General features: G+C 38.6%; 1 protein-coding gene across 4 annotated transcripts in view; it reads right to left on the reverse strand.

Annotated features, from left to right (window-relative positions):
• PHKA1 (phosphorylase kinase regulatory subunit alpha 1) overlaps positions 1–15,377 on the reverse strand; it is a 65,082-nt gene that overhangs the window by 5,175 nt on the left and 44,530 nt on the right. For 2 of the 4 annotated variants that reach the window (XM_063432246.1, XM_063432249.1), the window contains 7 exons: positions 13,616–13,745; positions 12,431–12,532; positions 12,165–12,274; positions 8,766–8,804; positions 7,737–7,766; positions 5,638–5,811; positions 2,730–2,783 (listed from right to left, as the gene is read on the reverse strand). In XM_063432246.1, the coding sequence (XP_063288316.1) occupies positions 2,730–2,783; positions 5,638–5,811; positions 7,737–7,766; positions 8,766–8,804; positions 12,165–12,274; positions 12,431–12,532; positions 13,616–13,745 (639 nt within the window). The remainder of the gene's footprint in view (positions 1–2,729; positions 2,784–5,637; positions 5,812–7,736; positions 7,767–8,765; positions 8,805–12,164; positions 12,275–12,430; positions 12,533–13,615; positions 13,746–15,377) is intronic. The other 2 variants (XM_063432250.1, XM_063432248.1) reach the window with 1 other exon arrangement.

Genomic DNA, 15,377 nt, shown 5'->3' on the forward strand with positions numbered 1-15,377 from the left:
GGAGAACACTATGGGAGGAGGGGGAGAACACTATGGGGGAGGAGGAGGGGGGAGAACACTATGGGGTGAGGAGGGGGAGAACACTATGGGGGAGGAGGAGGGGAGAGAACACTATGGAAGGAGGGGGGAGAACACTATGGGAGGAGGGGAGGGGAGGGGGAGAACACTATGGGAGGAGGGGAGGGGAGGAACACTATGGGAGGAGGGGAGGGGAGGGGGAGAACACTATGGGAGGAGGGGAGGAGGGGGGAGAACACTATGGGATGAGAACACTATTTGACAAGAGGATGGGGGTTAAAGAACACTATGGGACAGGGGAGGAGGGGTTAAAAATCACTATGGACAGGGGAGGGGGCTTAAAAGATCTCTATGGGACAGGGGAGGGGGGGTTAAAGATCATTATGGGACAGGAGAGGGGAGTGGGTGGTAAGGAACACTATGGGACATGGGAGAAAAAAAAATATTCTGAACAAACTTTCCCATAGTAAGAAACATGTTAGAAATATTTCTTTTTCTGGGTTTCCTGCTCTAAAAACTAGGTGCGTCTTATGGTGCGGTGCTTTTTATGGAGCGTAAAATACGGTATCTCTATTTGGACATGTTCACTAGCTTGCTTATTATATCTTTAATAAGAGGGGGGGAAAAATAAATAAAAAGTGCAGCACATCTTGACCTTACATGTTTATATATTGTCATTATACAGCCTGTCATATGTCATTACAAAAGCTTGTACCTATCCCTGCACGCCTAAAATAATTTAAACAAATTAAATAAAGTGGCTCTGACAGTGTTTTGTGTGTGTCCCCACCTTGGAAATGAAGCATTTCATGGATAAAATCTATATGAAATATTCATAAATACTGTGCTGATGTTGCGGTCGCCGGCCCGCCGTGTGGCACGGCCGTACCCGACCAGCACAGCCTCGCCGACAGCACGAGCTTACCTGCTCGTCGGCGAGCCAGCAACCGCTCCCCCAGGTCTTCCGGGCGTCACGCCCAAATCAAAGATGGTGTTGACCACGTGGTCGCGTCCATCTCTAGCTCCGCCCCCGAAAATTATACTAACGTGCGCATGACGTCACGACGTCAATGCACACGCACGTTTTGGGGCCAGAGGTCGCCCTCTGACCAATCAGAGCAAAGAGAGGGAAATTTAAATCCCTAACTTACCCCAGTACCTTGCCCTGTAGTGGTTTCCTGTTCCTGGTTTCCTGAGAGTGCTTTATCTTTGTTAATCTGATTTCCTGGTATCTTGATCTTGCCTTTTCCATGGTTATTCTGAATTCTGGTTTCCCTGACTTGGCTTGTGTAAACGGTATTGTGTTTTTTCTGGCTTCCTTTGACCATTCTCTGTCTCTAGCGTATTAGTACGGCCATTCTAAGGTCCGGTTTACGCTCTGTCCTTTTATTTTCCTTATTTTCCTTATGTATATGTTTACATAGTTTCTGCGTGCTGGACCACACTAGTAGTCGTGCCAGCTGAATTGTTTTAGTCTCGTTATAGCGAACTACATCCTCAGTAGATTTGAGTCAACACAATTAAAATCTAATGGGTTTAGTTAAAGCATCTGTATTTTTGCCCCTTCCACAGCCCCTCTAAGTGTCTCTTTACCAAGCCCTGGTCTGTCTCGTTTTCCCCTTCTACAGCCCCTCTGTGCAGTGTTAATGTTGGCAGCAAATTTCAATTTAGTCATAGTTTTTTGACTAAAAAGCCATTTTAGTTTTTACTCATGAATTGTTTTAGTCGACTAAATCGCAAATATTTTTAGTCAACTAAAATTTGACTAAAATTGTTAGTCGACAAAATTAACACTGGTCAAAAGATATCAGACAAAGTAGAAATCACCAACTTAAAAAGTAAATCACTAACTTGACAAAATGTTTTGACACTTGCTAGCGACAGCAGTGGGAATAAGACATTGTCTTGCTCATTGCAAGACAATATCTTTGGAGGGTCCTGCAGCCTCCTCCAAAGTCATCAGTATTGTACTCTCAGGCATATGCAAGCTCAGCACTGATGTGAGCTTCTGACAGATGCAGCACTTGGAACTGGAGATTGATAATGGCAGTGCCCGTGGCAGACAGCATCAGGTAAGTCTAACAAATTTCTATTGCACCTCTTGGACACAGCACGCTAAGCAGGGATGCCACCATAGGGAGTCAAGACTTCAGAAGGTGGCAAAGCCACTATTAAGGGAATAGCGTACTAACAGGTGTTTAGGTCTTCGCTAGATCATTATTGTCCATCCGCTGAGAATATGAGGGAGATAATGGAAGAATTACAAGCAGGTTCTCCTATAATAAATTGCTATACATCCCATTAACCTCAACGGTTAATCTCCAACAGTGTTATAGAGAGTGTTGGGTTTAAGGTAAGACCATTAAAAAGGTCCTCCCCTCAGGTTATGAGTACTCTCACATGCTCCATAACACTCTATACAATTTTCACATTTCAAACCGCTGCGTGTGCTGTGACGCAACAACTGGATTAAAGTTTATAGTAATTTGTGCAGGTGGTATGTGCAGTTTCCATGCAAATTAAATGTTTAACAGTTGTTTAATGTTATAAAATCTTCCTTGGCAATTTGCAGGATTGGGGTGTGATGAAGGGAAAAAATATCACATGAAGTGATACAATTGGTTTTCATAGATTGCCTCCGTTCTAATAGTGTCAAGGTTTGAACAGTGGCTCTGGAAGCATATGTTCTCAATACATCCATAATTTCTTACCTCACGTGTGCTGGAAGAAGGAAGAACATAACCTTCAATGGACAATCCGTGACACTGCGGGGAAAAAAACAAAACCAGAAATCAGGGAAAATAGAAAACAAAGAGGAGACTGGATATAATGATTTAAGGGTACAGGCAACCAGGGAATCTATATACCAAGTATTGTTCCAGCTTACTTCAGGCTTGTGTTTAGTTTTTATTTCTATACAAATCCATGTATGGGATCAAATATTAATTAAAGGAATACTATAGGGTCAGGAATACAAACATGTATTCCTGACCATGTAATGTTAAAAATGCTATTTAGGTGTTACTCACCAGAATGACTACACTAAGCTGTAGTTGTTCTGGTGATTATGGTGACTTAAGATCATATGTATGTGCTACATTTATACAATGGAATCCTATCACGCCATTTATTTGTAAAAGTCAACACAAGCAGATGAAGAGCAGTACAAATGCTTTATAAATATAGAAACAAAAATTTAAGATTAAGACATTATTGAGGTAAAAATAAGATCAATGTAACATTTGGTAGCATTAAGAATTGTTTTATATACCGTATTAAACACATATTTTGTTTATAGATAAAAACAGAAAAAATGTGCGCTTGTACAATACTGACACATAATCCAAATGCACCCTTATCATCAAAAACAGATTCTTATCTACCCCGATAGGGGGTCGGATAAAACAGGAAAAGAAGGTGTAGTGTCTTAAGTGTCCTTTAAGGAATGTGTGTATTTAAGCTCCCTACAAGTGTGAGTGTACAATTTTTAATTTTCCTTGCTCTGTCAACAAGTTTTTAAACTTACTACACTATCTGTTTTTGTTTTTTTTATTTTTCTTGAGGCTACATACATTCCCCTAAAGAATACTTCAGGCGCAACACCAAGCATGTCAAACTTGCGACCCATGGGCCGCATGTGCCCACACTGAATATATTTGCGGCCCGCCTGTCCTGGGGTCGATTTGTGCTGTGGCTGCAACCAGCCACAAAACTCTTTCCTGTCTGATCCTGGTCTTCTCTCCCACGACCACAAGAGCGCAGAGTGGCGGTCTGACTGCAGAGCAGGAAAGCCACTCCCCCTTCCCTCCTGCTCGCAGTGCCAGAGGAGCGTCTGGCCTGATTGAGCATAGCAGGACTAGGACTGGAGGATGGGCGCCTCATCTTAAGGTAGGAGAAGAGGATCTTGGAGGACCTTCCTGTGTAGTGTGTTAAATTGGGGAGAAAAAAAAAACTGGGGAGAGGGGGCAGTGTATTAATATGAGGGAGGGGGCAGTGTATTAATTTGAGGGAGGGAAAGGGCCAGTGTATTAATTTGAGGAAGGAAGAGGGCCAGTGTATTAATTTGAGGAAGGAAGAGGGCCAGTGTATTCATTTGAGGAAGGGAGGAGGCCAGTGTATTAATTTGAGGAAGGGAGGGGGCCAGTGCAGTCATTTAATTTATAATTTATAATAATTTGGGGGAGGTAGGGAACAATGTATTATATTAGGTGAGGTAGTGGGCAGTATATTAGTGGTGGGAGGGGTATGCAGTGTATTAGAGTTCTGGGAGGGGGGCAGTCTGTTAAATTGGGGGAAAGGCAGTATTAAATTGTGGGAGCGAGAGCAGTGTATTAGAGTGGAGGGAGGGGGGACAGTGTATTAAAAAAAAGGGGAAGTGTGTTCGGCCCCAAGTGTATTGGATTTGGGGGCAACGTATTACAATGGGGGGAGGGGCAGTGTATTAGAATGGGTCTGCATGGAGGCGCTGAACCCTCCCCGTGAAGGACCTGATTGGCCCACATAAACGTAAACCTTGTTTATTTGGCCCGTGTTAGCCTTTGAGTGTGACATGCTTGGTGTATACCTTCTTTTCCTGTATTAATTTGTTTATGTTGTCTAGATAGTACATTTGACAGGGGAAATATTTCCAGTATCCACAGCCTAAAACATTATGTGCAAATACAGGTAAGATTTGCAGACAATATCTCTATTTTGTATGGATTCTTTTAATCGCCATATTAATTTTCTGGATACTGCCCACTTTCACCACAAACACTTTGCATAGAAATCGTCTGAGAGATGTGATTTATTATACTACATCTCGTGAGTGCAATTTGTGTTTGCACAATTTCATTTTTATATAACAGTGTCACACTATATCTGTTCCTTTTGTGTTTCATTTACTTTGTTTGTAGATCTACAGCCATACTCTCCAACATACTTGCTGTTTTTCGTACTATATAAAAGGAATGTAGTCTGGGATATTCCTGGAGAAAGCTACCACTATCTATTAAGAGAAGTCACATTATTGATTTAGGTAAAGTGTTGGATGTATATTTTGTTTGCTTAAGAGATGTATATAACATTTGCAGGAAACTGCCATAGCGGTTAAACACTCAAGGTGGTACTACTTTTCCTATTCATATGTTGTCACTCAACAACTTTTGCAATGAATATCAAAATGCATGGTAAACATCTCATCAAAATGGATCTCTCTGCACCCCAAGTAGGACCGTTTGGTGCTCTGATCTGGTTAAAATTCAAATATTTACTAATATCACCTTTGAGACCCCCTTTTATTGGTACTTTATTGGTTATAAATGTCAAGATCAGTCTTGTCCTCAATGACAGGAAATGCCTCAGACCCACTCTCTGCTATATCTGCCTTTCCTATATGACTGGTTTAATGATCTCAAACTATCAAGGCCATGAAGGAAATTATTTTCTCATGTTCGCGATTAAGGAGAGAATATAATGCTTTCATTAATCAATACACTGCACCAATTTATTGCTGATTCCGCAGAATATATTTTTGTCTTCTATTCCCTGTTGCCTCAGCATTTATTATTTCTATGGAACTATTTTTCATAAAGTTGTTTCATAAAACATGACTAGTTTTTTTTTCGGAATATTCCTCACCTTTTGTAAGATTGTCCATACTTTCTGATAGAATCCAACAGGTACTCTGTTTAGTGCCCCATCCAATCTCCTCCTACGGAGCCACTGCCCCTGACGACTATCGTAGCCACTGTCACTATCGGATATGCTTGAAGTGGAGAGATCACCAGAAGCAGATAAAGAATCGCCAGGTTTCTAAACACAGCAAAGACAAAAGACCTAAAAACATACCCTGTATAACAGTTCAGTATTCATACCGATGTACATAGTGCTATAAAACATTGACACCTTGATTTGAATATTTTTGCATATTTTGTGAAATTCATGTTCAAATTTGGATTTTTGTATGATTCCCCATGTGTGTCATATATTTTATTGTAGGTTACTGTTGCCTTTATGTTTTATGAACGGTTTTGAATCTCTCACAATAAGTTTAAAGGGACACTATTGGCATCAAAACATAAAAACTTTAGCCTAATGAAGTAGTTTTGCTTTATAGATCATGCCTCTGTAGTCACACTGCTCAATTATCTGCTATTTAGGAGTTAAATCACTTTTGTTTATGTTTATGTAGTCCTAGCCACACCAACCCTGGCTGTGACTACATGAAAGAAAATGTTTTCCTTTTCAATCAGATATTAACTTGCTTCTTTGTAAATTGAACTATAGTGCAAGAGATAAGAACTTCTAAATTAAACAGACTGTGCAATACAGGAACTTTGAACATTAGCACTCTCTTCATAAGAAAGTGTTTTTATCAAGGCTGTGTAAGTTACATGCAGGGAGGTGTGTCTAGGGCTGCATAAACAAAGTGATTTAACTCTTAAATGGCAGAGAATTGAGCAAAGAGACTTAAGAGGCATGATGTATACTCCAAAACTGCTTCATTAAGCTAAAGTTGATTTGATGCCTATATTGTTCCTTTAATTTAGAGTTGTTGAAATATAGGTCCAGTTCAAAAATAAAGAATTTAGTCAGTTCCTTTTGCAGCATTGTCTAACCGTATATCTTTCAAGGAGCCCAGTAACAGGGTCTAAGGACCTATCTTCTAGCTGAAGTGCATGCGCTGTGGTTGCTATGGGTGGAGTGCAGAGGGACAGCCTGCGTGTGGTCTCCTCTGCTCTCAATTCCGCGGCATTGAGTGTCTGCCGAGGAAATGAGAGACAGAGAGGAGAATAAAACTATTTTATATCGGATTAGGAGCAAATGTATGCATTTGCTGACAAAACTGCTAGCACAATGTATAGATTAAAATATAAGCTCTTTTAAGAGAGCTAAAGTCAATAAGGATATGACTGGTTTAGAGAAATATGCTCCTCTACAGGCTGGTAATCACAACTAGATTATAAATGAGGGTGAGTGAGGATTTAAGGACTAAATTTCATTCTGCAAAAATACATGAAAGTAAAACAACATTTATACTCTATTCTGGAAATTAAGTAGTCAAATTAAATTTGTTTAGGTGCATAGTGAATTCCTTTAACATCTCCATAAAGATTTTAATAAGTTGTTTAAGACAAATAATGAGAAAAAAAAAAACCAAGATTTTATTCTGGCCTTGGCTTCCTTGAGTGAGAGCAGAACTGCGCATGTCCATGTTTTGTGGAAAAGTATTCATAATTAATATCATGGTGTGACGAACATAGAGGTTGCAGAAGAAACATACTTCAATGTTCCATACCTCCCATATGATTGCTTTCTGCTCAAATATATAATAAAACCTATAAAATATATAATACAAAAAGGTTGCAAAGAGTTGCAGGAAAAAAACAAAAAAAAACACACACACACCAACCAATTCCAGCACAGTAGGCTGCTTATGACTCACATAGTCCATTGGTCTGCCTTAGCTTAAAGTGTTATCCAAACTTAAATGGGATTTACTTAATGAGAATGTATTTGAAGTACAACTTCAAGTAATTTATTATTACAACAGGAAGAGGGCAGACAGCTACAGTAATATTTGGCTTTAAACTATCAGAAGCAGAACCGCCTTGCTCTAATTAAGGGTTGGGTATGACGTTTCTGTTTCCCTTGTATCTGTCAACCTACACAAAGAAAAATATCCAACTTTCCATTTAGTAAAGAGAAGAGCATTTATTATCTAAAAATAATATTACCAGTGACGTCATGGAGAAAGGATCCACATCCTATGTAGAAAACATAAAAGATATCCAAATTAGCACAGAAACAGCTAATAGTTCAGATTCTACTCATAATTAGTTAATGATTAACACAAAATGTGAGTTAAACTATTGGCAGCTGATTATGCTTAGCTAAGCCATGGATGGTAGCATCCCCCGAACATCATATTAGTCACATTTAAAGCAATATATGATTTCTCTGCTTCGATAATTAGGTGTTAAAAGCTGATCCGAGTGAGTCTGCAAGATTATAACTGCATTATTACTATATAAATGAAACAAAATATTTATATCGGAAAGACTGAACTGGTACAGTACCTGGTATGCATTTACTACTCTAGTGGAAAAATGACCAGCATTGTGGGAAGACATCTCAAACTAAAGTCAGACTTTTTTTACTATCAATACTTTAGTTTCTTAAGTGCTAACATAATCATCATTGAAAGCATAGAAAAAGTCTGACCAAGAATAATGACAACTTTATTAGGCACCCACTTAACTGTTCTAGAGGTAGAACTTTACATGAGGTTTGATTGACCAAGAATTTCACAACAGGAGAACCTTTCAAGTGAATGTAACTTGCACATAAAGCTCTAAGAGAGAGCTGTTAACAATCTGTTTAATTCATTTAATCAGCTCTCAAGAACTTCCAGCACTTAGGCTACCAGTGACAACATACCAGGTCAAATCCCACTTTTCCTTATTCTTATAGCATAGGAGACAACCATATTGAAGTGATTTTCTTACTGTGAATTAATATACTCTCCGCCATTCTTTTACGTGCACAAATAGGTGCTTAACAAAAACCTAATTATCCAGTTTGAAAGTGATACACCAGACCCATTAATTGGCATAATTATTATTGTGCAATCTACTTTAAACGGCACTATATTTTTGTAAGATCACAATTAAGCGATTCACCCACAGTGAACAGCCCATGCAGTGACTATAAACGCCATGTGCATACTTAGCAGTGATTAAATATAATGTAGCTCATCAGTTCACCTGGCACTCAGGAGCCAGAGACATCCTACGTTTATCCAGCTGTTAAGAGAGAGTTAAAGCCATATGATGAGGTAGCAAGCATTCAAGTCATCACACGTGTGATTCATTGATATTCACTTTAATATTTTTTAAGAAGAAGTTGTACAGGTGGTAAAAGACAAATAATGACAAAACAAGTTACGCACATTTAGGAACAGGAGGTGACAAGTATCCTGTTCAATATGAGCATCACAACATGAAAAGATTTGTACATTTCATAGTGATATCCTCAGTGGAAACAAAAACAATTGTGCATTGTAAAAAAAGAAAGTATTAAAAAATAAAAAAATAAAATCTAAAATCGACACAAAAAAAACGTTTTAGGTACCAGGTATAACATTTAAAGGGACACTGTAGGCACACAGACAATTTCAGCTCACTGAAGTAGTCTGGGTGCTGTGACCCTTTTGCACCCAGTGCTGCAATGTTAAACATGGCAGTTCCAGAGAGCTGCAATGTTTACATTGCAGCACTAAGTTTGCCCTCTGTGGCTGTCTGCCAGACAGCCACTGGGGGAACTTCTGGAATCCTAAAGGACTTTTAGCGCGTTATCCTCACGGACCTCCAGCATTAGATTTTCCCCATAGGAAAGCATTGAATAATGCTTTCCTTTGGGGAGGTCTAATGTGCGTGCGCGGAGCCTGACTCAGTGCCGAGGGACATCGGCGCTGGATTCAGGTAAGTGGCTGAAGGGGTTTTAACCCCTTCAGTCCTAAGGGAGGGGGACCTTTTAACCCTATCAGGCCAGGAAAACGGCTTTGTTTTGCTGGCACAATAGGATCCTTTTAATAGGATCCTTTTAATAGTCCTGCCCTACCAGACAAGCCAGAGGTGAAGGACTACCTTCAAGTGATAAATTTTCACTCACCAAAGACTAGCAGTGAGGGGAAATTTTGAGCCCTGATTTACAGAGTTATTAACTACATGATGAATTGTTGGGATTTTCAAAAATGAATTCAAAGAAAGTTTCACGAGTTGGGCCAAAATAATCAAATTGAAATAAAAGCTGACATTTTTCCAAATCAGTTACTTTGACTTAAATTTTGAAATTTATTTTGCATTCCTGACAAATAACATCTTAGGGATCGGTGAACTTCTAACATGCAGATGCACAGTAGAAATTGTGGGGTGATATCCTCTCATTAAGTGTAAAAGAAATACAAACTGGGTTATACTCGTATACATTTTCAGACTGTCCATAAAATGGCTTCATCTGTACATTACCAGTGCAAAAAAAAACAATTGGTCAGACTTTTGGCTAAATAAAATACCACTTCTGATCAGCAATATGGACTGAGGAGTTACTAACCCATCATTTAGGGCTCGGGAAGTTGCCACCTTTATAGTACAAAATGTAGTAGTGTTCAACCAAGGTTTTATCAAATTAGATAGATTTTTGTTAAACCACATCTGGATTCTTTTTGGGAAAAACAATATTCGGACAGGCATTATGGAGACAGAAAAGCTACATTTCAGCATTCTACTGTACAAATCGGAAGCCTTTTTTATTTATTTTTTTAACTATCAAGTAACTATGTATGTAGACTTTACCACAATTCCAATGGCATAGATATAAAACGACTCAGAACAGTTACTTCAACAATCTGTTATCACGACAACTGACTAGATAGTGTTTCAGCCTGTACCTAGGTCTTCATGTCCAGTCTAGTGGTTATCAGCATTCACCCCATCATTATATGTATGTATTCATATAGAGGTAATTTCAGAAATAAAGGGAATTGTCACACACACATAAATATGGAAGTCTGACAAGGCATAGCCTGGCAAACAATGCAAATCAGTTTAACTTGCATTATGAAGTGTATGGGTAGTTATGCATACTCAATGCATTATGAGAAGAGCGTTACCCTCAGCAAGTTGATTCCTTAAGGAGTTTAATAAGGATTTGAAGAAGGGATATCAGTGGAAATATGAAAGCAATACACAAATAAAAAACTGTCTGTATGCTATATTAAAAAAGTATAATGGTTAATATAGTTAATATGCAATGTAATAGGCATCATATACTGGATCTTTAACATCTAAAGCATTTTTCTTCTTTTGTATTTAACACTGTGCTTGGGAACCCTCAAAGAAAACCGAAGGCTATTCAGTATCTGGTCCAGAGGCTTGTATACATTGTACACACCAAAATGGATCAAGAACACCTGGATCTCACAAATTGCTTATAGCCTAGAGACAGAAATAAAGGATAGTACTGCTCTTTCCAATTTGATAACTGAAAGCTACCAATTATCTAACTTTGATAAACACAGAAGATATTTGTTTATTTACATTATGTAGACATGAAATGAAGTTCTGATGGAATTTTTGCAGAACTTTGAAATGTAGACAAGACCGACCATTACAATGGGATATATATGAAACAAAGCTGCACAATGTCTGGAAACAAAGCTACTTATTAGCTCAACAAATGAAAAGAATGCTCCTCAGATTTGTTTTAGGTGTGCATAACAGTGTGATGTAAGGATTAAAGCCTGTAGAGGTTAAGGGCAAATGCATAGTACAGGTATGCACTACAAACGTGTACACAGAAGTTCAATCCAGCAGTTGTAATTGTAGATAATATTTTAATTAATAAAATATAATTTATTGCTATATTCCAAAATAATCACAAATCTATGAGTAGTACCCTCGTGGTATGAAACATGTTATGCTGCTCTTTTTGTAGCGTGGATGTGTGCTCTTCTACTTACCAGTGTTTATTTTTAAATTTTATGTCTTACTCCTTGAATTTTTTTTAGGGGATTTCTCCACCATGTGGGTGGAAGACGAATTACTGCTGTGAATTGCTACTGGGAGAGCGAGAGAGTCTCCCTAGAGTGACACTGCCGCTGTTTGAGTACCAAGTTAGCAAAGTCGAACAATGGTTACACTGCCACTGGAGGTCAGATGGCCGGGCAGGTGGGGTTAGGGAGCAGGTAAAGTTGAGATTTACTTACCTGAACTTGTCCAACGCGGGCAAGGCCATATTGGCTGTAGGGATAAAAGAGGGCCATGTGGAGGAGAAATACAGAGGCAAAGTAGTCCCAACTTTAACCTCTGCTCTTTAAGAGTTCCCTATGCATAAGGTATGATTAACATTATATGCATACAATTGTTTTCTTCAGCTTCCGGATGAAAATATAGAAAATATTCAGGGTGATAGGTGACTGGAGATCAAAAGCACACTTATGAGTGATGGACACATTGCAAAACATTCTTCTCCAATGGCTCAACTGACACAAACACATCAAGGACACACAGATCGTTAAGGAAATGTGTAAAGAATCTACCATGCTTTTGAAGATATTATATATATATATATATATATATATATAATATCTCTCTTTTACTTACCAGTTTTATCTCACTTTTCAGTCGTGTGATGCCAGCTCTCTCGCTCTTTGTGGCCCCCACACCTTCCAATCCATGGATGGAAATAGAAGGATTGGAATCCACGGGTCGAACTGAGGCAAGAATGATAAAGACAAAGAGCAATTATATTGGTAAACAGGGGTAAAACGGAAGAGGTCACGTTCTAAAAAACATAATTCTGTAACCCCAATGCCTAGCCCAAGGATACCATTCTTTCAAACACCATTTTCTGGAAAATGTTAACTTACCACTTCTCTCCACACCAAATTCCTTCCCGCTCAGGATGTGGAGAAGTAGACTCTTCATGTCAGATGGGCTTAGATTCATAAGACTTTCTGTGGCTTCTTCAGCTATGGTAGAAAAATAGGGGGATGAGAGACTATTTTACTAGCAAAACTGCCAAATATGGCGGGACAATATTTTATTATAATTTATGAAACCATTATTAATTGTGATAGTAATAACTTATCTGCAGTTGGAAAGTTGTAGTTTTTTCTATTACTTTGTATTTAAAGTGATACTATAGTCACCTTAAGAACTACAGCTTAATGTATGTGTTCTGGTGAGTACAAATCAGTCTCTGCAGGCTTTTTGCAGTAAACACTTTTTTTTTTTTTCAGTGAAAAGGCAGTGTTTTACATTGCTGCCCATGGACATCTCCACTGGCCACTCCTCAGATATCTACTAGAGGTGCTTTCTGGGGCAGTGCTGCACACATTCAGTGTCTCCACCCTCTGCACGGAGACACTGAACTTTTCTCATAGACATGCATTGATTCCCATCAATGCACTTCTATGGGAAGATGCTGATTGGCAAGGGTGGTGTTTGACTCCGCCCCTTGCCCACCTCCGTGGCAATCTCAGCGAATCCAATGCTTTTCTACGGGAATGCATTGTGATTGGCTCAGATTATCACTTCTAAAGAGGTCAGCTAAGGAGGCAGATTAGGCTCAGAGCCAGCACCACCAGACTGGAATAAAGGTAATATTTATGGGGATTAGGGGGGTTAAATATTAATTTTAACACTATAGGGTCAGAAATACATGTTTTTGTTCCTGAACCTATAATGTTCCTTTAACTAAAGATGCACTCTTTATTAAAATCTGCCTTACACCGGCTTTGTTATCTCAATTTCACGGTTTTCCTCTTGAAAACTGACACTCAAAAGCCTATCTAGCATTTCTGCTGTTGGGCCTGTCACATAATAGCACACATTAAATACATTTAGTTTTCATTATATTAACGTCTACAAATGCAGCATTTTCTCACATAGAAAGAAAACAAAATAGTAAAGTACAATGCAATTAGTATACAGCTACAAAGAGCCTTTTCAAAGAAATAGATTAGCCGATACACTATAGAGACTGAAATAAGAAGTTTTCATTTAGATTAGCGTGTGTCAGCATATGGAAAATATGATCTGAAGTCCCCTACCAGAGCAGCGCAGTGAATGGGAGAGCTCTGTCGTCATGACCTGGATGATAAGTCCAATACGCAAGCGGAACATCTCAGAAAACAGTGAAGGCTGTGTCCTCATGTACATGGCCAGGTACACCATTATTTCCTGTGGGCAACAGAACAGGAATTGGTTGATTGGTTGACATGGCAACATATGATATCCAGATATTGCCTCTTTGCTTTAAGAAAAACATTCCTGCCACGTAACATCCCAAATTTGAAACTAACTTACAATTTACTTTGAATTCTCAGTTTAGTGAATAATTCTGCTAGTGTAATGCAAGGAAATATTGTGTTATTGTGGCGAAAAAAAGGAGGGATGGTGAAAAGTGGAATTTTGAAAACTTCCAAACTGTAAATTTATGCCACTTTAAGTCTGGCATATTACGGGCATTCAGTGCAGTACACTGTTGTAAAATGGTGTTTTGTGAAGCATCAGTAGATTCCTCAGAGCTACTTGTATTTCATGGGAGGAATGATTTTGGTGGAGGGTAGGGAGGTGACCAAACTAAGCCAACACTGGAATGTTAAAGTACACCAACTCACAGGATAAATCTACTTTGGTGTTTGGTAGTATCACATAAGCAGGAAGAACCTTGCTTGTATGGCACTGCTTTTGGTGAACTGTATTGCTTTGAAAATGTAGGGTAAGGTAAGTGGCATGGCAGGGAAAGAAATGTAGAATAGAAATATAAGTGCAAAATAGGAAAAAATATGCAGGTAATTTCATTATACCCTCTCTTGTGCTCGGCTGCATGCAACCGTCATTTTAATGTAGATATGTTTATTAGAATTACATCCTTCCCTGGCACACTCATTTATATCCGACAATCTACTAAAGTAATACAGCATTGATAAAATAATTAATTTAACCAACTCAGGTACATTTATATCCTTCACATAACATTTCTCACAAACTCAGCCTTTTGTTACTTTAGCAGGAAGGTACTTCAACTATTCTGGTCATAAAAAGTGTGTATATTTATAGATTTTGAAATCAGTTTGGAAGGTTATTTTTGCATAGTTTATGCCACACATGTGGCTAGCACAATAAAAAGTAAGATTGGGGAGCAATACCCTTTTTAATTTAACTGCGATTAACGTCTGTCTTTACAGATGTGCCTGCAGATCTAGGTGGGAAGAGGAACTTGCACTTGATCTTTCCCCCTATAAATCTTTTAGCCAGTCCATTGCAGCATTTTGAAGTTCTACCTGCACACGGCATTACACTTTCTGTAGAGTGTTTAACGGCTAGTGCCTTTCTATACTGTTTAATTCTCAAAGTGCTAGGGTGACATGCAATCCTGGGCAAACTCAGTACTGCAGTTTGGAAAGTTTTTTGATGGAGTTTGATGGAATGTAAATATGTATATAATAATCTGTAGATAAAACGTAATTTCAGGTGCCAAACTCGCTTTCAAAATAGTTGCAGTAAATGGTATTTGTTTGCCGTGTGAAGATTTTACTTTGTTAAATAGTAATATTGGCTGAAATAACTCAATCAGTAACAACCTCCCCAGATGTTTCTCTACTCTTAATCCAACAGAAGGGAAGTACCCAATGTGATTTAAAGACATTTCCAATTGTGCCACAAAAAAAAAAAGAAAATCCTTTTTTTCCCCAAAGTGGTAGTCAGATATTTCCTTGGCTCAAAAAGCAGTTTTCCCACATTTTAACTATTATATAACTGAATATTCTCTTTTTCCAAATTTGAATCCAAACCACATTTTTTTGTCAA

Source organism: Pelobates fuscus, chromosome 9 (assembly GCF_036172605.1).
Source record: "Pelobates fuscus isolate aPelFus1 chromosome 9, aPelFus1.pri, whole genome shotgun sequence".
NCBI classification, from domain to species: domain Eukaryota; kingdom Metazoa; phylum Chordata; class Amphibia; order Anura; family Pelobatidae; genus Pelobates; species Pelobates fuscus.